At 47.9% G+C, this 21,270-nt stretch overlaps 1 protein-coding gene and 1 long non-coding RNA gene across 6 annotated transcripts in view; both read right to left on the bottom strand.

Moving 5' to 3' along the window:
• The window catches only part of LOC125945641 (uncharacterized), an 89,332-nt gene extending 72,515 nt beyond the window's left edge, over positions 1-16,817 (bottom strand). For 3 of the 4 annotated variants that reach the window (XR_007467106.1, XR_007467105.1, XR_007467103.1), the window contains exons 1-2: positions 16,762-16,817; positions 828-906 (exon numbers count right to left, since the gene is read on the bottom strand). This is a non-coding gene — a long non-coding RNA (uncharacterized LOC125945641). The remainder of the gene's footprint in view (positions 1-827; positions 907-16,761) is intronic. The other variant, XR_007467104.1, reaches the window with a different exon arrangement.
• On the bottom strand, positions 7,419-8,571 carry LOC125945640 (uncharacterized). Of its 2 annotated transcripts, XR_007467102.1 has the most exons (3): positions 8,353-8,571; positions 8,019-8,257; positions 7,419-7,927 (listed from the first exon to the last, which is right to left on the bottom strand). XR_007467102.1 is itself a non-coding variant. In XM_049667847.1 (2 exons), the coding sequence occupies exons 1-2, from the start codon at positions 8,096-8,098 to the stop codon at positions 7,582-7,584; spliced, it is 426 nt and encodes a 141-aa protein (XP_049523804.1). In that variant the 5' UTR covers positions 8,099-8,342; the 3' UTR covers positions 7,419-7,581. The 2 variants fall into 2 exon arrangements, 1 of the variants encoding a protein (XP_049523804.1); XM_049667847.1 differs by lacking the exon at positions 8,353-8,571 and having other exon boundaries at positions 8,019-8,342.
• Positions 16,818-21,270: the final 4,453 nt, after the last annotated feature.

The raw sequence follows: 21,270 nt of genomic DNA, 5'->3' as shown, positions 1-21,270 counted from the left end.
GAAGAGAGACTCGATGACCACAAGAAGGCGCGTGTGAAACGGTGGTGTTGATGAGAAGCGCTTACCGTGGGCAGCGCGTGCGAAGGGACACACCTGTAGTGCTGCACTGCCGATCTGGGCAGCATTGCATGTGTAGCGTGAGTTGGAAAATGTGGCCCGACTATTACTAACTGAATGAAGAAGCGTGGTGTGAGCGCGCACAAACAAACATGAATGGATCACACTGAATGACTGCAGCCAACGACTGTCAAAACGCTGGCAGCGGCATACGCCGCGCAGCGGGCGAAGGTACGTGCGGTCTATCGCTTCAACGGAAACTGAGCGGCGAATGCACGGCGCATAAAGGTCAGAGCCGTGTGGAGATAAGAGACGGTGCGGTCGAACGAACGACGAGCGCGGTTGTTGGCAGCGTAGAAGTGCGCCTCCCCCCCCCCCCCCCCCCCGCTCCCTCCGGCGCTGGCTTCCCGCTTCCTTGCTTGCGCGTGGGATAGATAAGAGACTGTGCGGACGAGCGACGAGCGCGGTTGTTGGCAGAGAAGCGCCCCCCCCTGCTCCCTCCGGCGCTGGCTTTCCGCTTCCTTGCTTGCGCGTGGGAGATTGAGTGCGTTCGCTCTCCGTGATAGCGCGCGTCCCCGCACGCTTCCGCTGGGGCATACCGCGCGCGGCGAAGATTTTATCTATACGGAACCTCACGGCGACGGCGACACCGACGGCAGAAATCCGGTTGAAGTGTCCATATAATTGCTATCGCAATAAAATGAGGCAAAATTGCTAAATTAAAATGGACATAATATAGGTGCGGTTATATAGTGAAAATATCAACTTACGCCATCCGTAAGAAGAAGATGACGATTGACAGACTGTCGGTAAAATAAGCAGAACACCTAGCGAGATCTTCATTTTCAGCTGTAAAAAAAGTGTTCGTCGGTTAGTAGTTTCAAAGTGCTAAAGTGCATTTTCTGCTTTGGGGGAAGCTTTTTCTGAAGACACACGTGCGGTTATAGTGTGGTTAAGTGCAAATTACGGTTTTTTTCGCACCGTGGCTGAAATTTGTGCCGTATCTACATAAACATCCTGAGAACCACTTGTGGTGCTGTCACCTAAGCAAATACTGCACTTTCTTGCCGATAACAACACCCGTTACTTGAGAGGGGTGTTTGGACATGACGAGGCCATTGCTCTTGTATCATTAGAAAATTTTGTCTTCGTTACAGAGATTGGCACTCTTTGTTTCGAAATTGTACAAATAAAGGACTTGAGGCAAAGCTAATATCAATGTACTAAAGAGGTTTGGGGTGTGGGTCAGGAGTAAGCGAATATTGGTGGAGCCCACCCTTAAGTGGGAATGGATATTAAGAGAGGCTTTCGTTTCTGTTTGCGTAAATGTTAAAGTAAATATTATGGAAAAGGCAACCCCACTCACCGAAAGCCTTGCAGAAACTGCCATAAACAATGTTGTATTTGATGCAAACGAAATGGTAATAAATAAAGGGCAACGCAATTGTTGGTGTAAGCTTTGGTCAAAACCCCACCTGATTGTTTGCGTGCGGCTTTTACGATAGATATTACCACTACTGTGAAGGCTTATGCGATCTGCTTCAGTACCTCACTGCTGCCACAAACCGCCTGCATGACTTTAACAAAAGGGATGGTGACACACTACCCACAGCGCATCCTTACGCCATTACACCCCACAACGTTATAGAGGGTGCGTATCATGTTGACACCCGCACACGCCTCTGTGCACGGTAATGAACGCGCTAATGGGGTCGCCCGAGAGATCGCAAACGGGGCGCCTTTGGAAGAGCAGTCCAACCAAGACGACGCACCGACAGACCCACTAAACTACACTCAAGCTCCACCACTACACAGAGATATAAGGACACACTTCCCCACCACACCATTCCCTTAACCGAGAAGATGTCACCACATGGCGAGCGCTACAAACTCGTTCATTTTACTGTCTCGTTTTACCTTCACGTCTTCTACCCCACACAATCTCTCTTGGACTGCCCCTACTGTAGAGCAAAGCCCACTCTATTAGCGGTGAGAACTTGGAGTGGCGCCCTCTACGAGTGACGTCACGGCAAGGACGGCGCTCACTCAGCTGCTGCGCGTGCTCGTTCCCTTCGTGAATGCTTGGAGTATTGGTGGCTCAAGCCGTACTCATTGAAGGATTTGCCGGCTTCTTTTTACTGTCATGCTTGAACGGCAGTTTCTTCTTCAAAACCACGAGTCGTGAAAATATGCGGCGTGGATATCACAAGCTATGTAGCATTGACGGGGTCTACTGGATTTGCAATGCGTATACGCGCAGCGTCTGTCCATAAACTTTGCGTAAAAAAATGTCTGCAATTTCAACGCACGAAGTTGTGTATGATGAGTTGTGCAGATGGGCTGTAAGAAAACGTGGCATCTGCTGCGACACCTCATTGACCCCGGTAGTTCCAAGTCGGCAGTACGCAAGCAATTCGAGCGTATAATCCACCAATATCCGGGTACCGACGAAGAGCTGCTGGAGGCGCTCGCCAATCGGTACATCAATACCTCCCACCAGAATCAGAAGAGCAGCAGCGCTAATGCAACAACAGTTCAACTGCCACAATACACTGGAAACCCCAACCAACAACTGGACGCCGACATCTCGGAGGTCGAGGTCGGCGCCGAGCTCTACAAGCTGCGTACAACATCGGCGCCCGGCCCCGACGGTGTGACCAACAAGACGCTGCGAAACCTCGATTCAAATTCAGTAGGGGCCATCACCAAGTACATGAACGAATGCTGGAAATCCGGACAATTACCCCCGGAATGGAAACACGCCAGAGTCACATTTATACAGAAACCGGGCAAGAAACTCGACCTCGGAAATCTTCGACCCATATCCCTGACCTCTTTCTTGGGCAAGCTAATGGAACACGTCGTGTTCTGCCGTCTACAAAACTACACGGAAGAGCACAACCTACTTCCCCCACTATGCTAGGCTTCTGAGCTCACCTATCCACCCAGGATGCCCTCATCCAACTGCACCATGATCTCCTAAGACCAGAGAGTGGTACAAGCACCAAAGCCTTACTCGGCCTAGACCTTCACAAAGCATTTGATAACGTGAAGCACACTGCCATAGTAAGCAGCTTGGCCGAGTTGCAACCGGGAGAACGCACGTACAGTTACATATGGGCTTTTCTATCCAACCGTACGGTCGAACTCTCGGTGGGCAATCTAGTCTCCAAACCGATCAAACTCGGAGATCGCGGCACTCCTCAAGGAGCAGTTTTATCACCTTTCTTATTTAAACTCGCAATGAAGTCGCTACCATCCAAACTCGACACGATACCCGGCCTGCGACACACTCTCTATGCCGACGACATTACGTTCTGGACGACCACGGGATCCGACGGACAAGTCGAAGAGTCCCTGCAGAAGGCATCCGACACAGTCGTCCAGCATGCGACTGACGCGGGTTTAGAGTGCTCGCAGAGCAAATCGGAGATACTAATACTGAGACCCCCAGACCGGCGCAGAATAAAAACCCCAGTACCCAACATTAACATGTCCCTCAACAACACTGCAATACCTCACGTGGATTATATGAGGGTCCTGGGCCTTTTTGTACAAAAGAATCGCCACAACAACTTCACCATTGATCGTCTCACCATAGCAGTGAATCGGACGGTCCATTTAATCACCCGAGTGAGGGCACGCAAGCAAGGTATGAAGGAAAATGAGCTACTCCAAATCATACACTCCTTTGTCATCTCAAGGCTCACCAACGCCCTTCCCTACCTACATCTACTCCAAACTGAAAAAGCAAAACTGGACCACCTCATTCGCAAAGTGTACAAATCTGCGCTGGGGCTCATCCGTACCACCCCTACCGAGCACCTCCTAAGCCTGGGGTTGCACAATACCGTGGAAGAACTTCTAGAAGCACACCGCATGGCGCACATTCACCGACTACAGGGAAGCAAGACAGGCCGTTGGATCCTGGACCGCATCGGGCACGAGTGTCTAGAACGCACAACAATCCTGCCACCGTTCCCCCCAACATCAGAAAGAGGTTCATCATCAAGCCACTGCCAAAGAACATGCTGGCAGGTCATCACGACGACAGACGAAAAGCGAGAGCTCAAGCCCTGCACAAAACCCAGGGGTCCAACTACGAAGCAGCATACGTTGACGCTGCTCAATATTCCTTGCCACATAACACGTACGCAATTAGCGTAATTAGCCTCCCCAAGATAATCAACAACAATAACAACAACCAATTTACTCCCCGAGCAACACCAACACGGACGGCCTGTTCTGTGCGTGCCCTCAACTCGGCGGAGGCAGAAGAGGCGGCCATTGCCCTCGCTGCAGCAGCCGGATTTACAACTATAATCAGCGACTCAAAGACCGCCATATCCAACTTTGCACGTGGAATCGTGGCCCCAGCCACACTACGACTACTGCCACTACGACTACTACGACGAGCACCAGTGTGCTCGAGGATTCGTCAGCCGAGGGGTGGGTCCCGTCTCTGACCCAGGGGACCTGGTCAGCGAGCCACTGACCACATAGCACGAAATTGCCCAATACTACTGCCTCGCAAGACGGACAAAACCCCCACCTCATCCCAAACTCACCAAGGGACAAGAAGTCACCTGGCGCCGACTCCAAACGCACTCCTTTCCCAGCCCACAAATATACGCACACTTTTACCCTGACTTGACAGACCCACACTACTCATTATGTGGGTCCATAGCCTCCTTAAATCATATTCTCTGGGACTGCAGATATCTCCCCCCACCAGATCTCCTGGCCACTCCCTCGCCTGAAGCGTGGGAAGCGATACTCATGAACCCGAACCTGGCGGTTCAACTTCGGGCCATCAAAAGAGCTGAGGAGACGGCTGTAAGGCACCACCTGGTAGCCACCCCTCACTAAGCAAATTAACAAAATAATGATGTTTCCTCCTCCTCCTCAGGACTAAACCCGTTTCGAGATAATAATTTTCAAAGTGTCCAACGAAATCAATCAAATCAAATCAATTTATTGTCCAGTTTACATGCTGGACGGTCATTTTGGACTAAAAGCTACATATGTAGCTTGACGTGACCCAAAAGACCAAGCAAGGCAATACTACAGCAAACAGTGTGCACACATGCACAATAATTCGCATATTTCCAGCTATCACTGGAATTCCTCATAGACGAAATAGCTATGAACGGAAAGACAAAGAATATTTGCGTCACGGCGAGTTAACAGAATTGGAAAAAGTTTTAACAGAATTCATTTTAAACAACACTACAATAACAATACTAGATATACAAAACAACGCAGCACCAGCTATACAACATAGCATGAGACTGAATTTTACAAGATCAACATTTGCTCAGAAAACGAAACAGGATTTACATTTGCTACTCAGAACCATACACAAAGGCTGAATATTAATCACATCAGATACATTACAAGCGACCAAAGTGTCAGCTGAGTTCTCTCTTACTGAAATTACCGCCATTTTTGTATCTGTTCAAAGTGAATGGTAGGTAATGTATTAACGACTGATGCTTATAGAGAGTTCTGAAGTATGGAATTGACCATATCTCAGGATTTCTTGTGTTCGCATTAATGCGGCGACGCTCTAAGGAGGCTAATTGTTTTATGTAGTTACAAGCTAATTCTGGCATGGATGGTCTAATGGATGGTCAAAACGCCTAATTGAATATCTAACATATTTACGCAAATTACCTTTTTAATTAATTATTTTACGGCACATCTTTCAACCTACGAATTAGGCGTATCCACTTGGAATGAATTCTCAGGAGTGAACCAGTTTCGAGATATTAATTTTCAAAGTGTCCGACGAAATGCATGGGCGTTGCACTTAACTTTTTGTGGAAAACGCTGCTTTATGCATTGAAGCACAGAATTAACTGGCCTTAGCGCTAAAATAATTCCATAGTATCGACACTGGTAATAGTGCGATCGCAAAAGCGGCAACATGGCAATGGTTTGAGGAGTCGTTCTTTGTACAATTTATTTTTCCTTACGCGGAAACAATGTTCCTTTTTGCAGAAAAGAAAAAAATTTTGCGTAGCTTGCACTGGCAGGGCAATGCTAAAGAGACAGCGGAGATGATGGGCACCTAGCTAGTCCTGGCTTTTTGGCTAGGCTAAGCACTACCAAGTCATCCCCAGCATTTTCGGGAATTTATTGATTATTGATCAATTATCGACTAGCTATTGATTGGCTATCAATTGCCTATCGATAGGCAATTAGTCCCCACCATTTTTAGCTAGAATTATCCAGGCTCAGCTTCGCTAGTTCACAGGTGTATTTGCCATTGCGCTTGGACCCTTTCTGCACTGCTGCCAGGATCGGCCCGCATTTTTGGATTCAGCGGACACATTAGGCCCAGCTGAAACAGCTCCGCTGTTAAAAATGACCACTACATCTGTTTTACTATTTTATTTGATAAGATATACTCATCTGATAAGATATACAGTCAAGAGAGTGGTGTGGATCTGAGAACAAACGGGGATAACCGATATTCTAGTTGACATGAAGCGGAAAAAATGGAGCTGGGAAGGCCATGTAATGCGTAGGATGGATAATTGATGGACCATTAGAGCTACAGAATGGATACCAATTGAAGGGAAGCGCCGTCCAGGACGGCAGAAAACTAGGTAGGGTGATGAAGTTAGGAAATTCGCAGGCGCAAATTGGAATCAGCTAGCGCAAGACAGGGTTAATTGGAGATCGCAGGGAGAGGCCTTCGTCCTGCAGTGGACATAAATATAGGCTGATGATGATGATGACAGTCATCTTGCACGTGTCACTTCAGCTTGGCACAGAATGCATTGAACCATGCAATGCATAACGGTCGCGTGTGCTCGAAGGCCTACTTAGGCCCTTCAATGAGCGGGCCCGAGTGTGGCCCTGGCCCGTGGCTTCAAGCCCGAGCCCGGCCCGGGTCCGCGGCTTTAAGCCCGGGCCCGGCCCGAGCCCACCGACAAACGCTTCGGATGGCCCAGGCCCGTGCAGTGCTCTAATCAGGGCAGCCAAGTTGATGCTGCCGCCTTGCTTTCACAACATCCAAAACATCTAAAACACTGTCTGCGTGCAACTCAAGAAGACTGAAACAAGTTGTGTAGTCTTTCTCCAAGTTGACCACTAATTGGTACAGAGGGTAGGCAGGATACAACAAACCACCGTTGTCTTTCATGTGGGTAAACTCTGCAAGCCTCAAGTTTCCTGCTGCCTCTTTTGTGATCAGTAGCAAGTTCAGGCAGGCTTCACAGCCTGTCTTTAAAATACACTTTCTCGCCACATAACCAGCGATATAGAAAATTAGGCGGCTGTCACTGGATCCTATAGTGCAAGGAGAATGGTCTGGCAGTGTTTTCAGGCTGCATCAATGCTGCTGCATCAATGTTGCCAGCCTCCAAGAACTTGTTGATGAGTTCCTGCCTTCCCCTTGGAGAGGCTTGCTGTCTGGCATCTGCATCCAACAAGGCACTGATGACACTGGGTTCACAATTTCCCTTAGAGACAGAATGGGCGAGGTTACTGAAAGGTTACTGAAAGAAAGGCAGTTTACAGTAACGACAAACTGCTGAGGTGTAGGGACTTGCAGCCGGAGGACTGACGCACGATACCAAACAGGTGCTCAACAGGATCCTGGCTTAGCCGACTAGTCATGAGGTACTTAAAACCTACACTTTCAGTTAGGTAGTCCAAGAGTGACAGCACACTTGACAATGTCACCCGCAACCCTGTAGCGGGTGACCTGCTTAAGAAGCCCTGCTTTCCTTTGGTATGGAGCTCCCAACTTGTTAGAAGTGCCAAAAAAGAATGTAGCTTGTCGACGGATGTAGATCTTTGGCGCAGAGCCTCAGCAGCAAAGCGAGAAGTCATAACTTGGATGAGGGCACGAATTGTCCTGAAACAGGAAAGAGTTATTGAGCACATGTCGAACAAATCCCATACTATGTTTGTAATACGCATGCTAAGAAGGGAGTTCTGCTACTCACTCAAAGAAATGCAGTGTCGCAGATATGTCGCCGCAGGTATCCTCAATTGCCGCCCTGTGCAGCCGCAGTCCTTGAGTCATTTTGTCGCTGAACAGTTGGAAGGCTAGCGACACTCTCTGAACTTCAAAACTATTGGGGTTCGTGTGGCTTGATGTTATGCCGTGCAGGGCCTGCAGGGCCGGCCTTGCCACGTTGTTGCCATCCTTGGCAATACCTGAGCGTACTGGTCGAAGTGTCACCTGTAGTAATAAAAATAAATAGCATTACCATGTTTACCAAGTGTAGTATGAATACGGCCGAAATGGTTGCGGTTATGTGCATAAGAAAGACTTACAGGACCATCTGGCAGCAGGTAGCCAGATCCAAGTAGCCCATTGCACAAGCACTTTATCAAATGGGAAAAATCACATAAAAATGCAGTCGCCGCTCTGGATCTACAGGATGTCGAACACTACACTGTGTGCTGGTTGCAGATGCCCCTACACCAAGTATGTTCCACATTTTTCGATTCCATGTTGCTCCATCTGAAGTGATATAGTCAACCATCGAGCCGCCCTTTCCACCAAGATAACTGCGTCCAGCATAATCTTCGTTAAGAGGGCTCCTTTAATGTTTACTTTCGTGGCAAATACTGCGATTACCTGCGTCCACTTGCCAACAAATGGGACGAACATTATGACCATACCATGATCACAGACAGTGTGCTTCTCACCTTCTGATGTAAACGGACCAAGGTCAACAAAGCCTTCTATGAGGCCAGCGGTGGTGTCGGAGAGGTGCTCGAAAAACTTCATCTCGTCCACAATAAGACCTCCATGATGTTGGAATAAGTCCATTGCTGTTGTATTTTTGCTGAGCACATCGAGAACTTTTGTGCTGAAGCCAAACCCTGTCTTATAAGACTTCAGGTATTTTCGCAGTGTAGTTTTCCATGGCATTGTAAGTATGGATTACTTGCGGAAGTGCTCATAAAGCTGGGGGCTCTTCATCTTCATCATTCAGCATTCTAGCACCCATTCATTCGAGTATTTCATCCCTTTAGTGCTTTGGCGTGAAGATGCTCTAAGCATGTGCTGAACTGCGCCTCACGCTGTTTGCGTGGGAGGCCTGCTATTTTTGCTGCAAACTCATCTTCACGAATACTTGCGGTCTTGGCCGCCATGGCTGAAAGTTTGCTTTTTAAGCTTGTGGTGCGCACTGCCTTTTGCACGCACTGCAAAAGACGCACTGCCTGTTGTTTTACTAGCTTCAATCGTTGAGCTAAGGCTCGACTCCTAGACAGCTGTGCCCCCACACGTGAAGTGGGCGACTTTCTCGTCAGGAGCAGCTTTCGTGTTGCCTTGCATTCCGCACAAATAGCACCTGTAAATAGAAAAAAAACTAGTACACACGTGAAAATAACATGTGAAATCGTAGTACACCATTGTGACGAAGGAATAAATGTTCCAATGAGATAAATTACCTTGTGGAGAAACATTTCCCTGGCACTTAGTGCTGGAGACGGATCCTCCCAATACCAGAGCAGCATACTGCAACCTCGTTGTCAAAATATGTGACAGGTCATGAAAGTCACTTTCAGACATTATTCCTTGGCAGATCATGCTGCTGTCAGATTCTTGTAGCAAATGGTTCGCCGCGGCAAGGGAGCGTACAACTGTGTCTTGGCACAGCACACCTCAAAAATACACTTGTGCAGACACTTCGTCTCCATGCCCTCTGAAATACACAACTTTATCATGCAAAATCTCGAGCCTTTCTTGCTTTCGCACCGACGTTGTCACGAAAACTATGCTTGAGTCACTGCCACAGTTAAAACGGCACCAAAGCTTTGAGGGAGCGTTCACTGCTTGGAGCGAACCGTTCGCTCTCCGCGAACTGTCCATTTTCATCTTCTGCCCTCTCGGCCTGGATTTCATGAAGCGGTTGCCGGAGCTGACTGTCTGCCGCTCATTCTTCATTTCGTGCGGTCCGTGCACTCTTGCGTGGATTTGTGCCTACCGCCGGTGCACTTGATGCGGCTGACCTCTTCTTTTCCGGCCTCTCTTTGACAGGTGCGACAGAAAGGTAGGACGCACAGTCGGGCAGAAGGGTAGGCACCGCGCCAGGTGCCAGCGACGGCTTCCCACGTGGAAGTCGCACTTCGGTGCCATTGATGATGTGAACGTAATCTCTCAAAATATATCGAGGCTCAAAGTGACGCTCACATACCGCTGAAGATTCAGTGAGAGGCTTTTCTGATCTACGCAGATTGCGCTCCCACTTATTCCGAAGTTCATCTTCCGTTGGTGCGGCGAACAATGGCGCTTTCGGAGCGCTCGGATAACCCCTGTGGCAGCCAGGAGCGTAGCAATGGGAGTCCGTCTTTCTTTTTGGTATCCTACCTCCTGTGCTGTAGAAGATGCACGGAGACGTCTTTTTTTTTTCGAGTCCTCCACCGTTTTTCCCAAGAACGACCGCGTTGAACGTAACACCGCTCGGGAAACACACGGAGAAAACAACCGCAGACACTCTTCTGAGCCGGCCCGGGCGGCTCGACCGCGCACCGGCAGCTAGAAAAAGGCGCAGCAGCGCCACCGACGGCGGCTACTGGCGTTTGCTTCACCCGTCCCATTGCCCCTCCCTCTTGCTCGCGCTACTAATACATTATTCTAGTACACTATAGCCGCTGCGATGGACTGCAAATAAAAAAACAACCAAAAGCAAATTGATCTAAAACAACGTGTAAGCAGCCGTATTAGTACATGGTTTGTTTGTTTCTAAGGCTAAATAATTTTTTTCGTTCAAAACTAAGCGTATATAAAGAACATTGTAACAAAAATTGGTCGACAAACACCGAACTACTAAGTGCGAACGCAGTCAGTGCAACAAAGTATCTCTAGCCTCCACAGCATTGCACCTGATGTATGAAACGGAGTATAGGTTACTGAAGGCCTCCTCACGCCAGAGTGACGTCACAGAAGTGAGAGAACCCTGGTGGTCGGCTTCACTGCGCCATGACACTTGTATCCAGTTACATAGCTGTTCCCGTGCGCAAACTGCTCTTGAACTTAAATTTACTCCTCGCAATGCCTCTTAGGCTGTAGGTTGTAAGTTAAACCAATGTCACTCATTTTGTTTCCTCTCTCATGAGTAAAATGTACTGCCGCGAAGCACAGGCTGGCCGCCTACAAACCCCCATCTAATGTTTTTTTTTTTTTTTTTCAGAACGCGTGTATTGCTGGTAGGACTTTGTGACTGGATGCAGGACAGTATTCTGAACTTGTCTAATGCTGAAATCTCCAATGTGATATGTTAACTTAACTCTAAAATACATCGAAACAAATTAAAGACAATTTTTCGTTGATACGAATATAGTGCCATTTTATTTTAAAATGAACATGGCGCGCGAATATGTACGAACAAATCATTTTTCATTCTAGCATATGACACTGTTGGCGACCAACACTCACAAATAAACAATGAGCATGGCATAGAAATGTGTACAAACAAATAATTTCGCATGTAAACTGCAGTGCCATGTATTACCAAATACAAAGAAGTTATTGTCAAACATTACAAAACAAACTATCAATATAAACATGGCCCGCAAACTTAGCCAAAAAAGGTTAGAATTGCAGTGTCTTCAGCTTTCGTTTTTTTTTCTTGTTTGCTGGACGTAAGCTTTTCATTTTTCTGCTTACACAGATTGCCTAATAAAACAGCAGCAGCTCCACTAAAAATGTATTTCATGACAAGCTGTGGTGCATGTCCATAATCACACGTGTCAAAGTCTTCGTTGCTCTCAATAAGGGACGATGTCAAGGCAACAAGACGCTCTTTTTGCTTTGGACAATTGTAGAACTTGTGGCATTTTTTTTTCACTTACAAGCTGCTCAAGGACGAAGTCAATCGTCAACACGACATGCACAACCACAGGCCGGGGAAACATGAGGCCACCTCTCGTGGCAGAGGCAATAAGTGCGAAATCATTGTTGTCAAAACTCCGGTCTTCTAGTAGCATGTTCTATTCGCAAGATTTACATGCAAGCTTCTTTGTAGCTGCATATGACCAGTAACCGGCCACATACGTTGTGGCGAGGAGCATCGGCTGCTTCTTTGCAATATCTTGCTCTCTTACAGCAATACCAAAATGCTTGAAATCTTATAGGTCATTAACAGAATCACAAGGAGTGAGCACATCTAGCTGAGGGAATTCGGGGAGCTCACGCACTTTCTGCGATGTGAGCTTGGGCTCAGATTCGTATATGTGACGTACAGACACGTGGTACTGCGCTCCTGACAATTTGCTATATTTTCCAAATCGGTCCTCTAGGCAATCGGTTTGGAATTTCCCCAGTATCACGTATGAAAATCCGAACCCTTCAATTCAGTAGCGTGTTACCTCCACAAGCGCATGCCAAGTGTGGCGAAATGCACTGTGTGTTTCGCGTGTCAGTTGACCTACATCGTGCTTTAGACTTTCCCAATAATCTAAGCAGTCAATTTGACTGCTGAGAAAGTCGATCTGAGATGAAGACAGACTTCTGACAAGCTTGTGAAAGGTGTCGCCGTAGCACTGTCCTTTGTGAGGCGTCTTGACGTTTACAATGTTCCACCATCTCAAGATTACGCCAATAAATTCAGATGTGCCTTCGACATGTTGAAGTTTAGCTAATTTGGAACTGGTGAGTGCTGCAATAGTAGAAAGGTTAAAGATCTTCAGGACGAGATTGACATTTTGGCGCTCCAAGTTGGATAGATTTCATGCTTTTAAAGATAATGTCGGGGCCAACCGCAAGAGTTCATTGCTTTCCTCGTCATGTGCCTTCCTCAGAGTAACAAATGATGCTGTTAACATATGCCCATTACTCGAAAGCTCGCTTATATAGAAAAAAAACGTGAAAGCCCCTGGATTAGGTTGATTAAGCTAGTTGTAACGTATGCACTTCAAAATATGAACGCTGTTCAAAATAAAGAACAAAGGTATTGAAGGATCAGATGGGTTGCTTCAGGAAACATGCGCTTTCCACATGCCTACTGCTTTTTACATCAAAGAAGACCTGCTGAAGGAGCTAGGCCAGCAGCCTGCTATCGGAGCCCGCAAGCGGCGCCTCTAGCGCCTGAAGGGAGCGGAGTTTCAGACTTCCTTGCTGGTGATGTGGTGTTTGTGCCCAGAGCATCGATGACTCCAAAATTATCTGATGGTGATGTGACTCACTCTAAGTGAACCCTTACTAAATATATTATACATATTTAGTTTTTTATACCTCCCAAGTTAGCGTATTACTTGAGGCTTCAATCATAATAGAGTTTTAATTTAAATTTTATCAATTACCTACTGCCTGTATATTCAAACATTTTGGATAATATAGACAATATTATGTCTGTCTTAAGATTGTAGCATTATTTTGTTAGGTTTGGTAGCGAAATGGTGCTTCTAAAGTTAAAGCGAAATTTTTTCAATGAATTTGCGTGGCCTACCTTAGCGCTCCGAAAGAGTGCTCCGTATTATTAGAATTACATTCCGAACTACTGCTCACCAAAGCTCACAAAATATTATCAGCGAACAGTCTAGCGGCAAGAGCTTTGCTTTTGTTGTAGTTGAGCTGCACTGGCAGGCCATATATTCAACATCATCATCATCAACAACCTATATTTTATGTACACTGCAGGACGAAGGCCTCTCCCAGCGATCTCCAATTACCCCTGTCTTGCGCTAGTGTATTCCGACTTGCGTCTGCAAATTTCCATCTGGTTTTCTGCCGACCTCGACTGCGCTTCCCTTGTCTTGGTATCCATTCTGCAACCCTAATGGTCCACCGGTTTTCCATCCTACGCATTACATGGTCTGCCCAGCTCCACTTTTTTCCGCTTAATGTCAAATAGAATATCGGCTATCCCCGTTTGTTCTCTGATTCACACCGCTCCCTTCCTGTCTCATAACGGTAGGCCTAACACTTTTCGTTCCATCGCTCTTTGTGCGGTCCTTAACTTGTTTTCGAGCTCCTTTGTTAACTTCGAAGTTTCTGCTCCTTATGTTAGCACCGGTAGAATGCAATGATTGTACACTTTTCTTTTCAACGACACTGGTAATATCCCAGTCAGGATTTGGTAATGCCTGCCGTATGCACTTCAGCCCAATTTTATTCTTCTATAAATTGCTTTCTCATGATCAGGGTCCCCTTTCAGTAATTGACCTAGATAAACGTACTCCTTTACAGACTCTAGAAGCTACTGGTGATCCTGAATTCTTGTTTTCTTGCCAAGCTATTTTACATTATCGTTGTCTTCTGCATATTAAGCTTCAACCCAAATCTTACACTTTCTCGGTTAAGGTCCTGAATCATTTGCTCTAATTCGTCCCCATTGCTGCTGAATATGACAAAGTCATCTGCAAACCGAAGATTGCTGAGATATTCGCTAGGCCAGGTATACACACCACAATCTCGCGACAGCCACCAATCAGAACAAAACGGGAGCATATGACTGTGAACGCACAATTGGAGACCCGAAGCTTATCCGGAGCACACCCCCGCTGTACGGCTGCATCACTCGTTTCAAAAACCACAGTACACAAACCATACATTCCACTTTGACCAGCGCGCAGTCGACGCAATCACCGATATGCGTCTTGTAGAATGCAGCACATCCGTCTAACTCCGTCAAGCAAGTGCACATAGTTAGGTAATGGGCGAACACGTCAACGTCGCAGCTGTGGTTCGCTAACTCCATTGCCGACGTGCTAGGCGACATGAATGTTTCGATCATCAGTGCCACCGAATTGTTCAGAAATACGGGTCTTGCACGGCTTTCTGCCAAGAAATACTCAACCCACTGCCATTGCGCGGTCATATATTGATTAAAGCGCGGTCGACGTGGCCCAGACCAGTGTCTCAAAAGTCCCTAAACGATCATGTCGCTAGGCACTTAGGAGCTGCGCTCGGCAAGGTCGCTGCGTCGCGGCGTCTCCACGATTGCCATGACAACAAGTGTTAATTTTATCAATGCGCGTCATGCACAGTACTTTCTTGCTTTATGAAATCTTTTTTTAACATTGCATACGCCACAGAACACTTAGGTTTTCGCTGGCTTTTTCAAAGCAGCGGAAGTCACAGGACCCGCTATGCGAGCCATGTGACGCCCCCGTTGTACCTACTAGCAATTATAAAGTCGCCTGTGAGCAATCGCTGGATTATTGTTTTCGTCCACCATCTCACTGGATATGCCGAAACCGCCGCCAGCTTCAGCTCGTGATGTTGCCGCGTTCCTCTTGCACAGCTTCGTTCCTCGCCGTGGCGCACGACGTGGGCTGCTTAGCAACCGAGGGCGTATGTCATCATCCGCAGACAAATGGCTTAACGGTATTCTAGCTCACTTTATTAACGGAGCGCTTTAGCCGAACACTCGGTGATATGCTCTCCATGTACATAGCGTGCTTTCGGGGGCTTGCTTAACGCTCGGAAAAACACTTTGATGTAGTACGTATGGAGCAACAGAAGCTGGATCGGGGGTTTCTCATGTTGCTCTACAATTTTGTCATTGACACTTTTCATGTAATTAAAATAATTTAGAGGAATAATTAGGACTAATTACCAAACTAGGCGAAACGCAAAAAACTATCCCAATATCTCTAGGCGACGGTAAACAACATTAACTTGGTTCTGCCCAGCTACGTGGTATTTTTTAAATTTGAAATATTGGTGCATGATTATTAGGACACGCTGAATATAGTGTAGAGGCGGAAATGACGCTAGTCTGCTCCGGACCACCATAAGTTGCACTTCGGTCGTCGAGGCGACAGAACATGTGTCGTGTGTGCTCTTGAGCAACACTTCGCACTGTTATGATTGTTTTTGTAGGCATGAATGCGAGACCTCACTGAGGTGCGACGTCACGCTCACACATTTACCGCCAAACTGCCACAGAAGTTTTTTTTTTTCGCGGGTTCTTCGGCTACACCTTCGACGCAACCTGCGTTTTGTGAGAAATATATGAAAACTTATCTGCCCGTTTAGTGAGCAGATAATAACTTTAGCCTAATGCTTACAGCTTTGACCACAACTTGAACACAACAGCTGAGCAGGGGAACTGATGCACTTATGGTGTGCGTGAGTTATATTGTACACTATTTCCACGGGGGAGCTAAACGCAGAATGCTGGCCTGGCTCCGCCACCGTGGCCGATTTTCGCCGATTTTCCGGCCAAACGCACTCAGCGTCTCTAGAGAACCTCTAACTCTTCGCCGCGCAGGCGCGGTGAGCAGGGCAGCTCGCCAACGGTAGCGTCAGCCCCGATGGTTAAAATGGGCTTCAATCGTCAGTAGGAATACAATCACAGGTAATCAAAGAAGAACCCAATAGCTATTAGTCACGATCGACAACGCACTCTTTGTTAGCACAACAATCTTGAACAAGTACTAAGACAGGTAGATCAGCTGAGAAAATTCAGCATAGAGTCACAAAAATCAAATGTGGATTTCAATGTCACAAGCAAGACATTCAGTGAAAAAATGCATCTATATTGAGCGATTGCTTCACCTAGTAATTTTGTATGTTTTTCTTTTATAAACGCTTCAATCACTGTTAGAACAACGTTGGCTGGGCACTGGTACTTGCGTAACTTCACGCGTGCAGAATACCTGCGCCAAATATTTTTGGTACCCTAATAATAGCGCGCCAATGAGGATGATTTTGGTTTTCATATTGAGGTCACACATTCGCGAGCATAATAAAGAAATTTAGGTGCAACCCAAGAACCTACTCACCGAAGCTCACCAAAAGTCCTCAGCGATCAGTCCACCTGAAATAGGCCTGTTTCTCAGCCGTTTAAACTGCCTTGGAGCAGCTTATATTTATCCTTATCGAAGAGAAAACGTCATACTCTCGTCTTTTACAGGCACTGTGACATTATTGGCCATTTTAGGGACTGTAATCGAATTCATTAGGGTCTGAATATATTATTTGTAATAAATTTTAAAACTTTATCTTCATAAATGCACTCTGCGTCATCTCACTTCAGCACCGTCATCGAATTATCGTCATACACGCTTCGTCTAGAATGTGCTGTCGCCCTTAGATGCATTTTAAATAAAATGTTAGGGTTGAATGTAAATAAGGTGCACAAGAGCTGACCGTCGTTAACCCCGGAATCAAATCAAATTCTTTGACAGGAACCTTTAAATTTTGCAGTCTGCTTGTAATACTCTATGTACAAAAGTACCTGAGCGTCTTTGGCTCCCGGCGTTACTGTACAAAGACCGGCTATTAGGCTTGGATAGCCGGCTTCGAAACCACATCGCACCTTTTTTGTAATGTTTTAACGCAAAGCTTTCTTTGTCAGTTGTTCTCGTTTTCCGCCATGCTCCGGAGCCTCTCTCGCACTACCGCCTACGTAAGAGGAGTTCGTGCAGCGTCCTCACGGCGCTAGATGGCGCAACGCTTCTAGACACACTTAGACTGCAAGGGCACGCGGCCATCTGTTTGGAATTTTTGATCGATTTCACGCCGCACAGCCATTTCATACTTCGCAGACAGGATCACCACCACGTGGCCTACGCGCCACGCTTGCTTGTTTGCAATCGCCAAACCTGGTGAAGGGCCTTGTAAGAGGTATTGACTCAAACTTATTGACTCCCATCAATATTATAGTAACTGATCATTCATGCGATAGCGAGAGCACGAGGATTACACTATGGTGTCTTAAAAGTAGCCTCCGACACAGAAGGTTAATCGTGGACATCCTTGGCAGTGGCCCTGTCGATGGAAGCGCATCTTGAACGTATTATTGCCATAGCAATTATATGTACACTCCAAGCCCATTCCTGCCGTGGGCATTGCCATCGTGTAGCCGTGAGGTTCCGTATAAAAACAACGGCGTTAATATCGCCGCCGTGTGCAGTACGCCGTGTGTGCGAGTGAAAGCGTAGGAGGGTAAGCCGGCAATCGCGGCTCAGTTCAGCGCACGCGAGGGAGGAACGCTGGAAGCGCGTGGTCTTACTAGGCCATTGATGTCAGAAGAATGCACTGGATGAGTTATGGCTGCACGTATATATTGCCTTATTGCTCTCATGATCGACCAATGCTCTTTTTTCCTAGGGAACGTTTCGCTGGTCACATCCGGCATGCATTTTTGTGGGCCAGCCCCAGTTCATGCAGCACAGGGGCAGAATAGAACCACCATCAGCCGAAACAAACTTTTTGAAATAAAAGCCCAAGGAGGTCGCCACGAAATTTTTTGTGTACAAGTCGTACCCGATATGCTGCTTTTTCGTGTCTCGTCAAATAACGACAAAGCGCCACAACATTATTGCCACTTTTGTACTTACTTATGTACTTACGTCACAGTGACCGCTTTTCACTGGCTAACAAATGGTAAACGTTATCGCTCGGCGCAAGACGCGCCTGCATGTATGGGAAGTTTCTCGAACGTTATCGATGCTTCTATCCGTCGTCTGTGGTCACCGATGCTTATATAATCTGATTGTATGAGCGACGCGAATTGTGTAGTACTTCCTGAAAGACGCGGGGTCACCAGGGATTACTCTGGAAGCTTCGATGGCTCATCTATAAAGGCCGAAGCGTTTCGCTGCTGACCAGTTTTTTATCGACGACCAATGATTGTGCTCGCCGCTCTTGTTTTAAAGTGAGTTAGTTTCTTTGCTGAGCACAGGATCACCCAATAAAGAATCAGCTTCGTCATTTTCAGTTTTAGCACTGTTTTCTTCAACGTCACTGCAACGTAATATCTGGTGGAGGTTCTTTAATGTACTTATACCGGATCCCCCCATCCATCCGTGAGCCAAGCCCACACCGTCGAAGAGACTCCGAAGCCTATATCCCGACCAGCGAGCTAGCCACAGGCTGTGTAACCTGCCGCCGGAATACGAACCCCTCCCCGACAAGTCCAAGAGGACAAAAGTTATGACCTCGGCAGCAGCTACCATGAAAGCCCCTGTGCCAACTTCTGCGGTCGTGATGCAACAAGCCAGATAGCCGCCGACTTTCTGTGGCTCGCCATGTGAAGACCACGAAAGCTGGCTGGAGGCATACAACCGGGTCGCTACGTTCAATAGGTGGGACTGCGACGAAAAGCTGCGTCGTATCTACTTCTCTCTTGCAGACGGCACCAGAACCTGTTTCGAGAATAGAGAGCCTACACTAACAACCTGAGACCTTTTTTGAGCCGGATTCCTGACACCTTCACGAGCGTCGTCCCTAAAGAAAGAGCTCAAGCTTTGCTGGAGAACCGTGTACTGCTCTCGAATAAAAGCATCGGTATGTACACCGAAGAAATGACTCGATTGTTCCCGCACGCCGACCCCGTTATGCTCGAAGACAAAGTTCGCTTGCTCATGCGAGGCGTTACGCAGGAGGTATTCCCCAGTCTGATACGGAATCCACCAACGACAGTCCAAGACTTTTTCTCGGAAGCTACGACTGTCGAGAAAACATTGGACATACGCAACCGGCAATACAAACCCAATACAATGCCCGAGAGTCCAAGGACTCTCCTCCGACGACCTGTGAGGGACCATCAGGTGCGATCGTGAGCGAAAAGCTGCAAAAGCTGCTACCATCATCACAGCCTCAAGTTGCTTCCATCGTCGATATCTTACGGGACGAAATCCAGCAATTGCTAATACTTCCCGAAACTCCGCAGCCTCAGCCGGGAGGAACGAGCTACGCCGCCTGTGCACGCCACGCTATCGCCCCTCCGCTCCAGCGCAAGGACTCTACGCCGGCGTGATTACTTCGCCAGTCACCACCACTACCACCGACGCCATCGCGCCCCCCTGTCGATAGCGCTATGGCCCGAGGAAGACCGACCTTTGGCCCACTCTGCTACCAGTGTGTAGAAGCTGGCCACACGTACCGCCGCTGCCATTACCGATCGATTAGCCTACGGGGTACGCCGTCTATGCGCCGCGTCCAGTGCGATCGAGGTGGACGACAGCGCGACATCGCCGACTACCTTGCCGGAGCCTAGTGGCAACCACGACAACCAACACGCTCGCCGTCACCAGGCCTCTACATTTCGCCGCATCGCCGGCAGTATGCCGGTGCAACCCGCGTCCAGTCTCCCAGCCCTTACCCTGGAAACCAAAAGCAGCAACCGATGGAGGTGCGGTTGCTGCACGACGCAATGGCGAAGATCCTTCGCCGCCGACGACTACGATTCGCGAATCATCACGACGAGGTATCAGCACGCCACCTGGCAAGAGCCTTGACGACAGCACTTCGCCGTCGAAAGAAGGACTGCCGACCCTACGTAGCAGCAGTGGAGCAAGCCGACGCAGCCGTGATCCGACGCCATGACTTTACCGTAACGCCAGACGATGGTCTACTGACCGAGACGTGCTAATCAATGGCCATAACGTCACCGCTCTCGTCAACACTGGAGCCGACTATTCCGTCTTCAGTGGCCCGTTCGCCGTCAAATTGAAGGTGACGACGGCGTGGCAAGGACCTGATATCCGTAAAATCCATATATAAGAAAAGTACCGCCATCCTTTGATAAACGCCGCTTCTCTCTCTCCTGTATCTCCGATTGGACGATGATAGCGCGCGCTTTGCACTTCTTTATATTGTTACGCTAAAGCTACGGAAAGGACGGAAGAACAGGAGAACGAAGTGCAGTTGTCTTGGTAGCGGCTCGGTGTCGGCGCGGCCCATTTTCATCAATTCATCTGTTAAATAAACACACCCCATCGTAACAGTTTTGGTTGACGGTGCTGGGTAAAACAACGGCGTCTCCTAGCAACGACGGCGAACCGCCCGCAGGAGCGCAATCCGTGGAGCTTCGCCGAAGTCGCCGAATTTCCGGTCTGCAACCAGAGATGGCTTCCGACGGTGACAACCCGCCGCCTTCTTCCAGCTCCCAATGGAAGGCCTACATCGAACCACGAACCTTCACCCGAAAACCCGGGGAAGACGTGGACGGATGGCTCAGCTTTTACCAACGCGCAAGTAGGTTCAATGGCTGGAATGCCACCGCCCAGCTTAACAACGTTGCCTTCTTCCTCGAGGGAACAGCGTCAGTGTGGTTTAAAAACCACGAAGAAAGCATGACGACGTGGAAACGGTTCGTAGATGAAATCAAGAAGTGCTTCGGAGATCCGGCAGCTAAAAAGAAGCGTGCAGAACAAACCCTAATGCAGCGAGCCCAGGTTCCCGGCGAAACATGCACAACGTACATCGAGGAAGTGCTGAAATTGTGCAAGGCCCTGGACCCTCAGATGACAGAAGAGGACAAAGTTGGTCATCTTCTAAAAGGG

The sequence above is a fragment of the Dermacentor silvarum genome, chromosome 5 (genome assembly GCF_013339745.2).
Source record: "Dermacentor silvarum isolate Dsil-2018 chromosome 5, BIME_Dsil_1.4, whole genome shotgun sequence".
Taxonomy (NCBI): domain Eukaryota; kingdom Metazoa; phylum Arthropoda; class Arachnida; order Ixodida; family Ixodidae; genus Dermacentor; species Dermacentor silvarum.
Note: the sequence above shows the minus strand (reverse complement) of the source record. Positions and strands in the feature narration are given on the sequence as shown.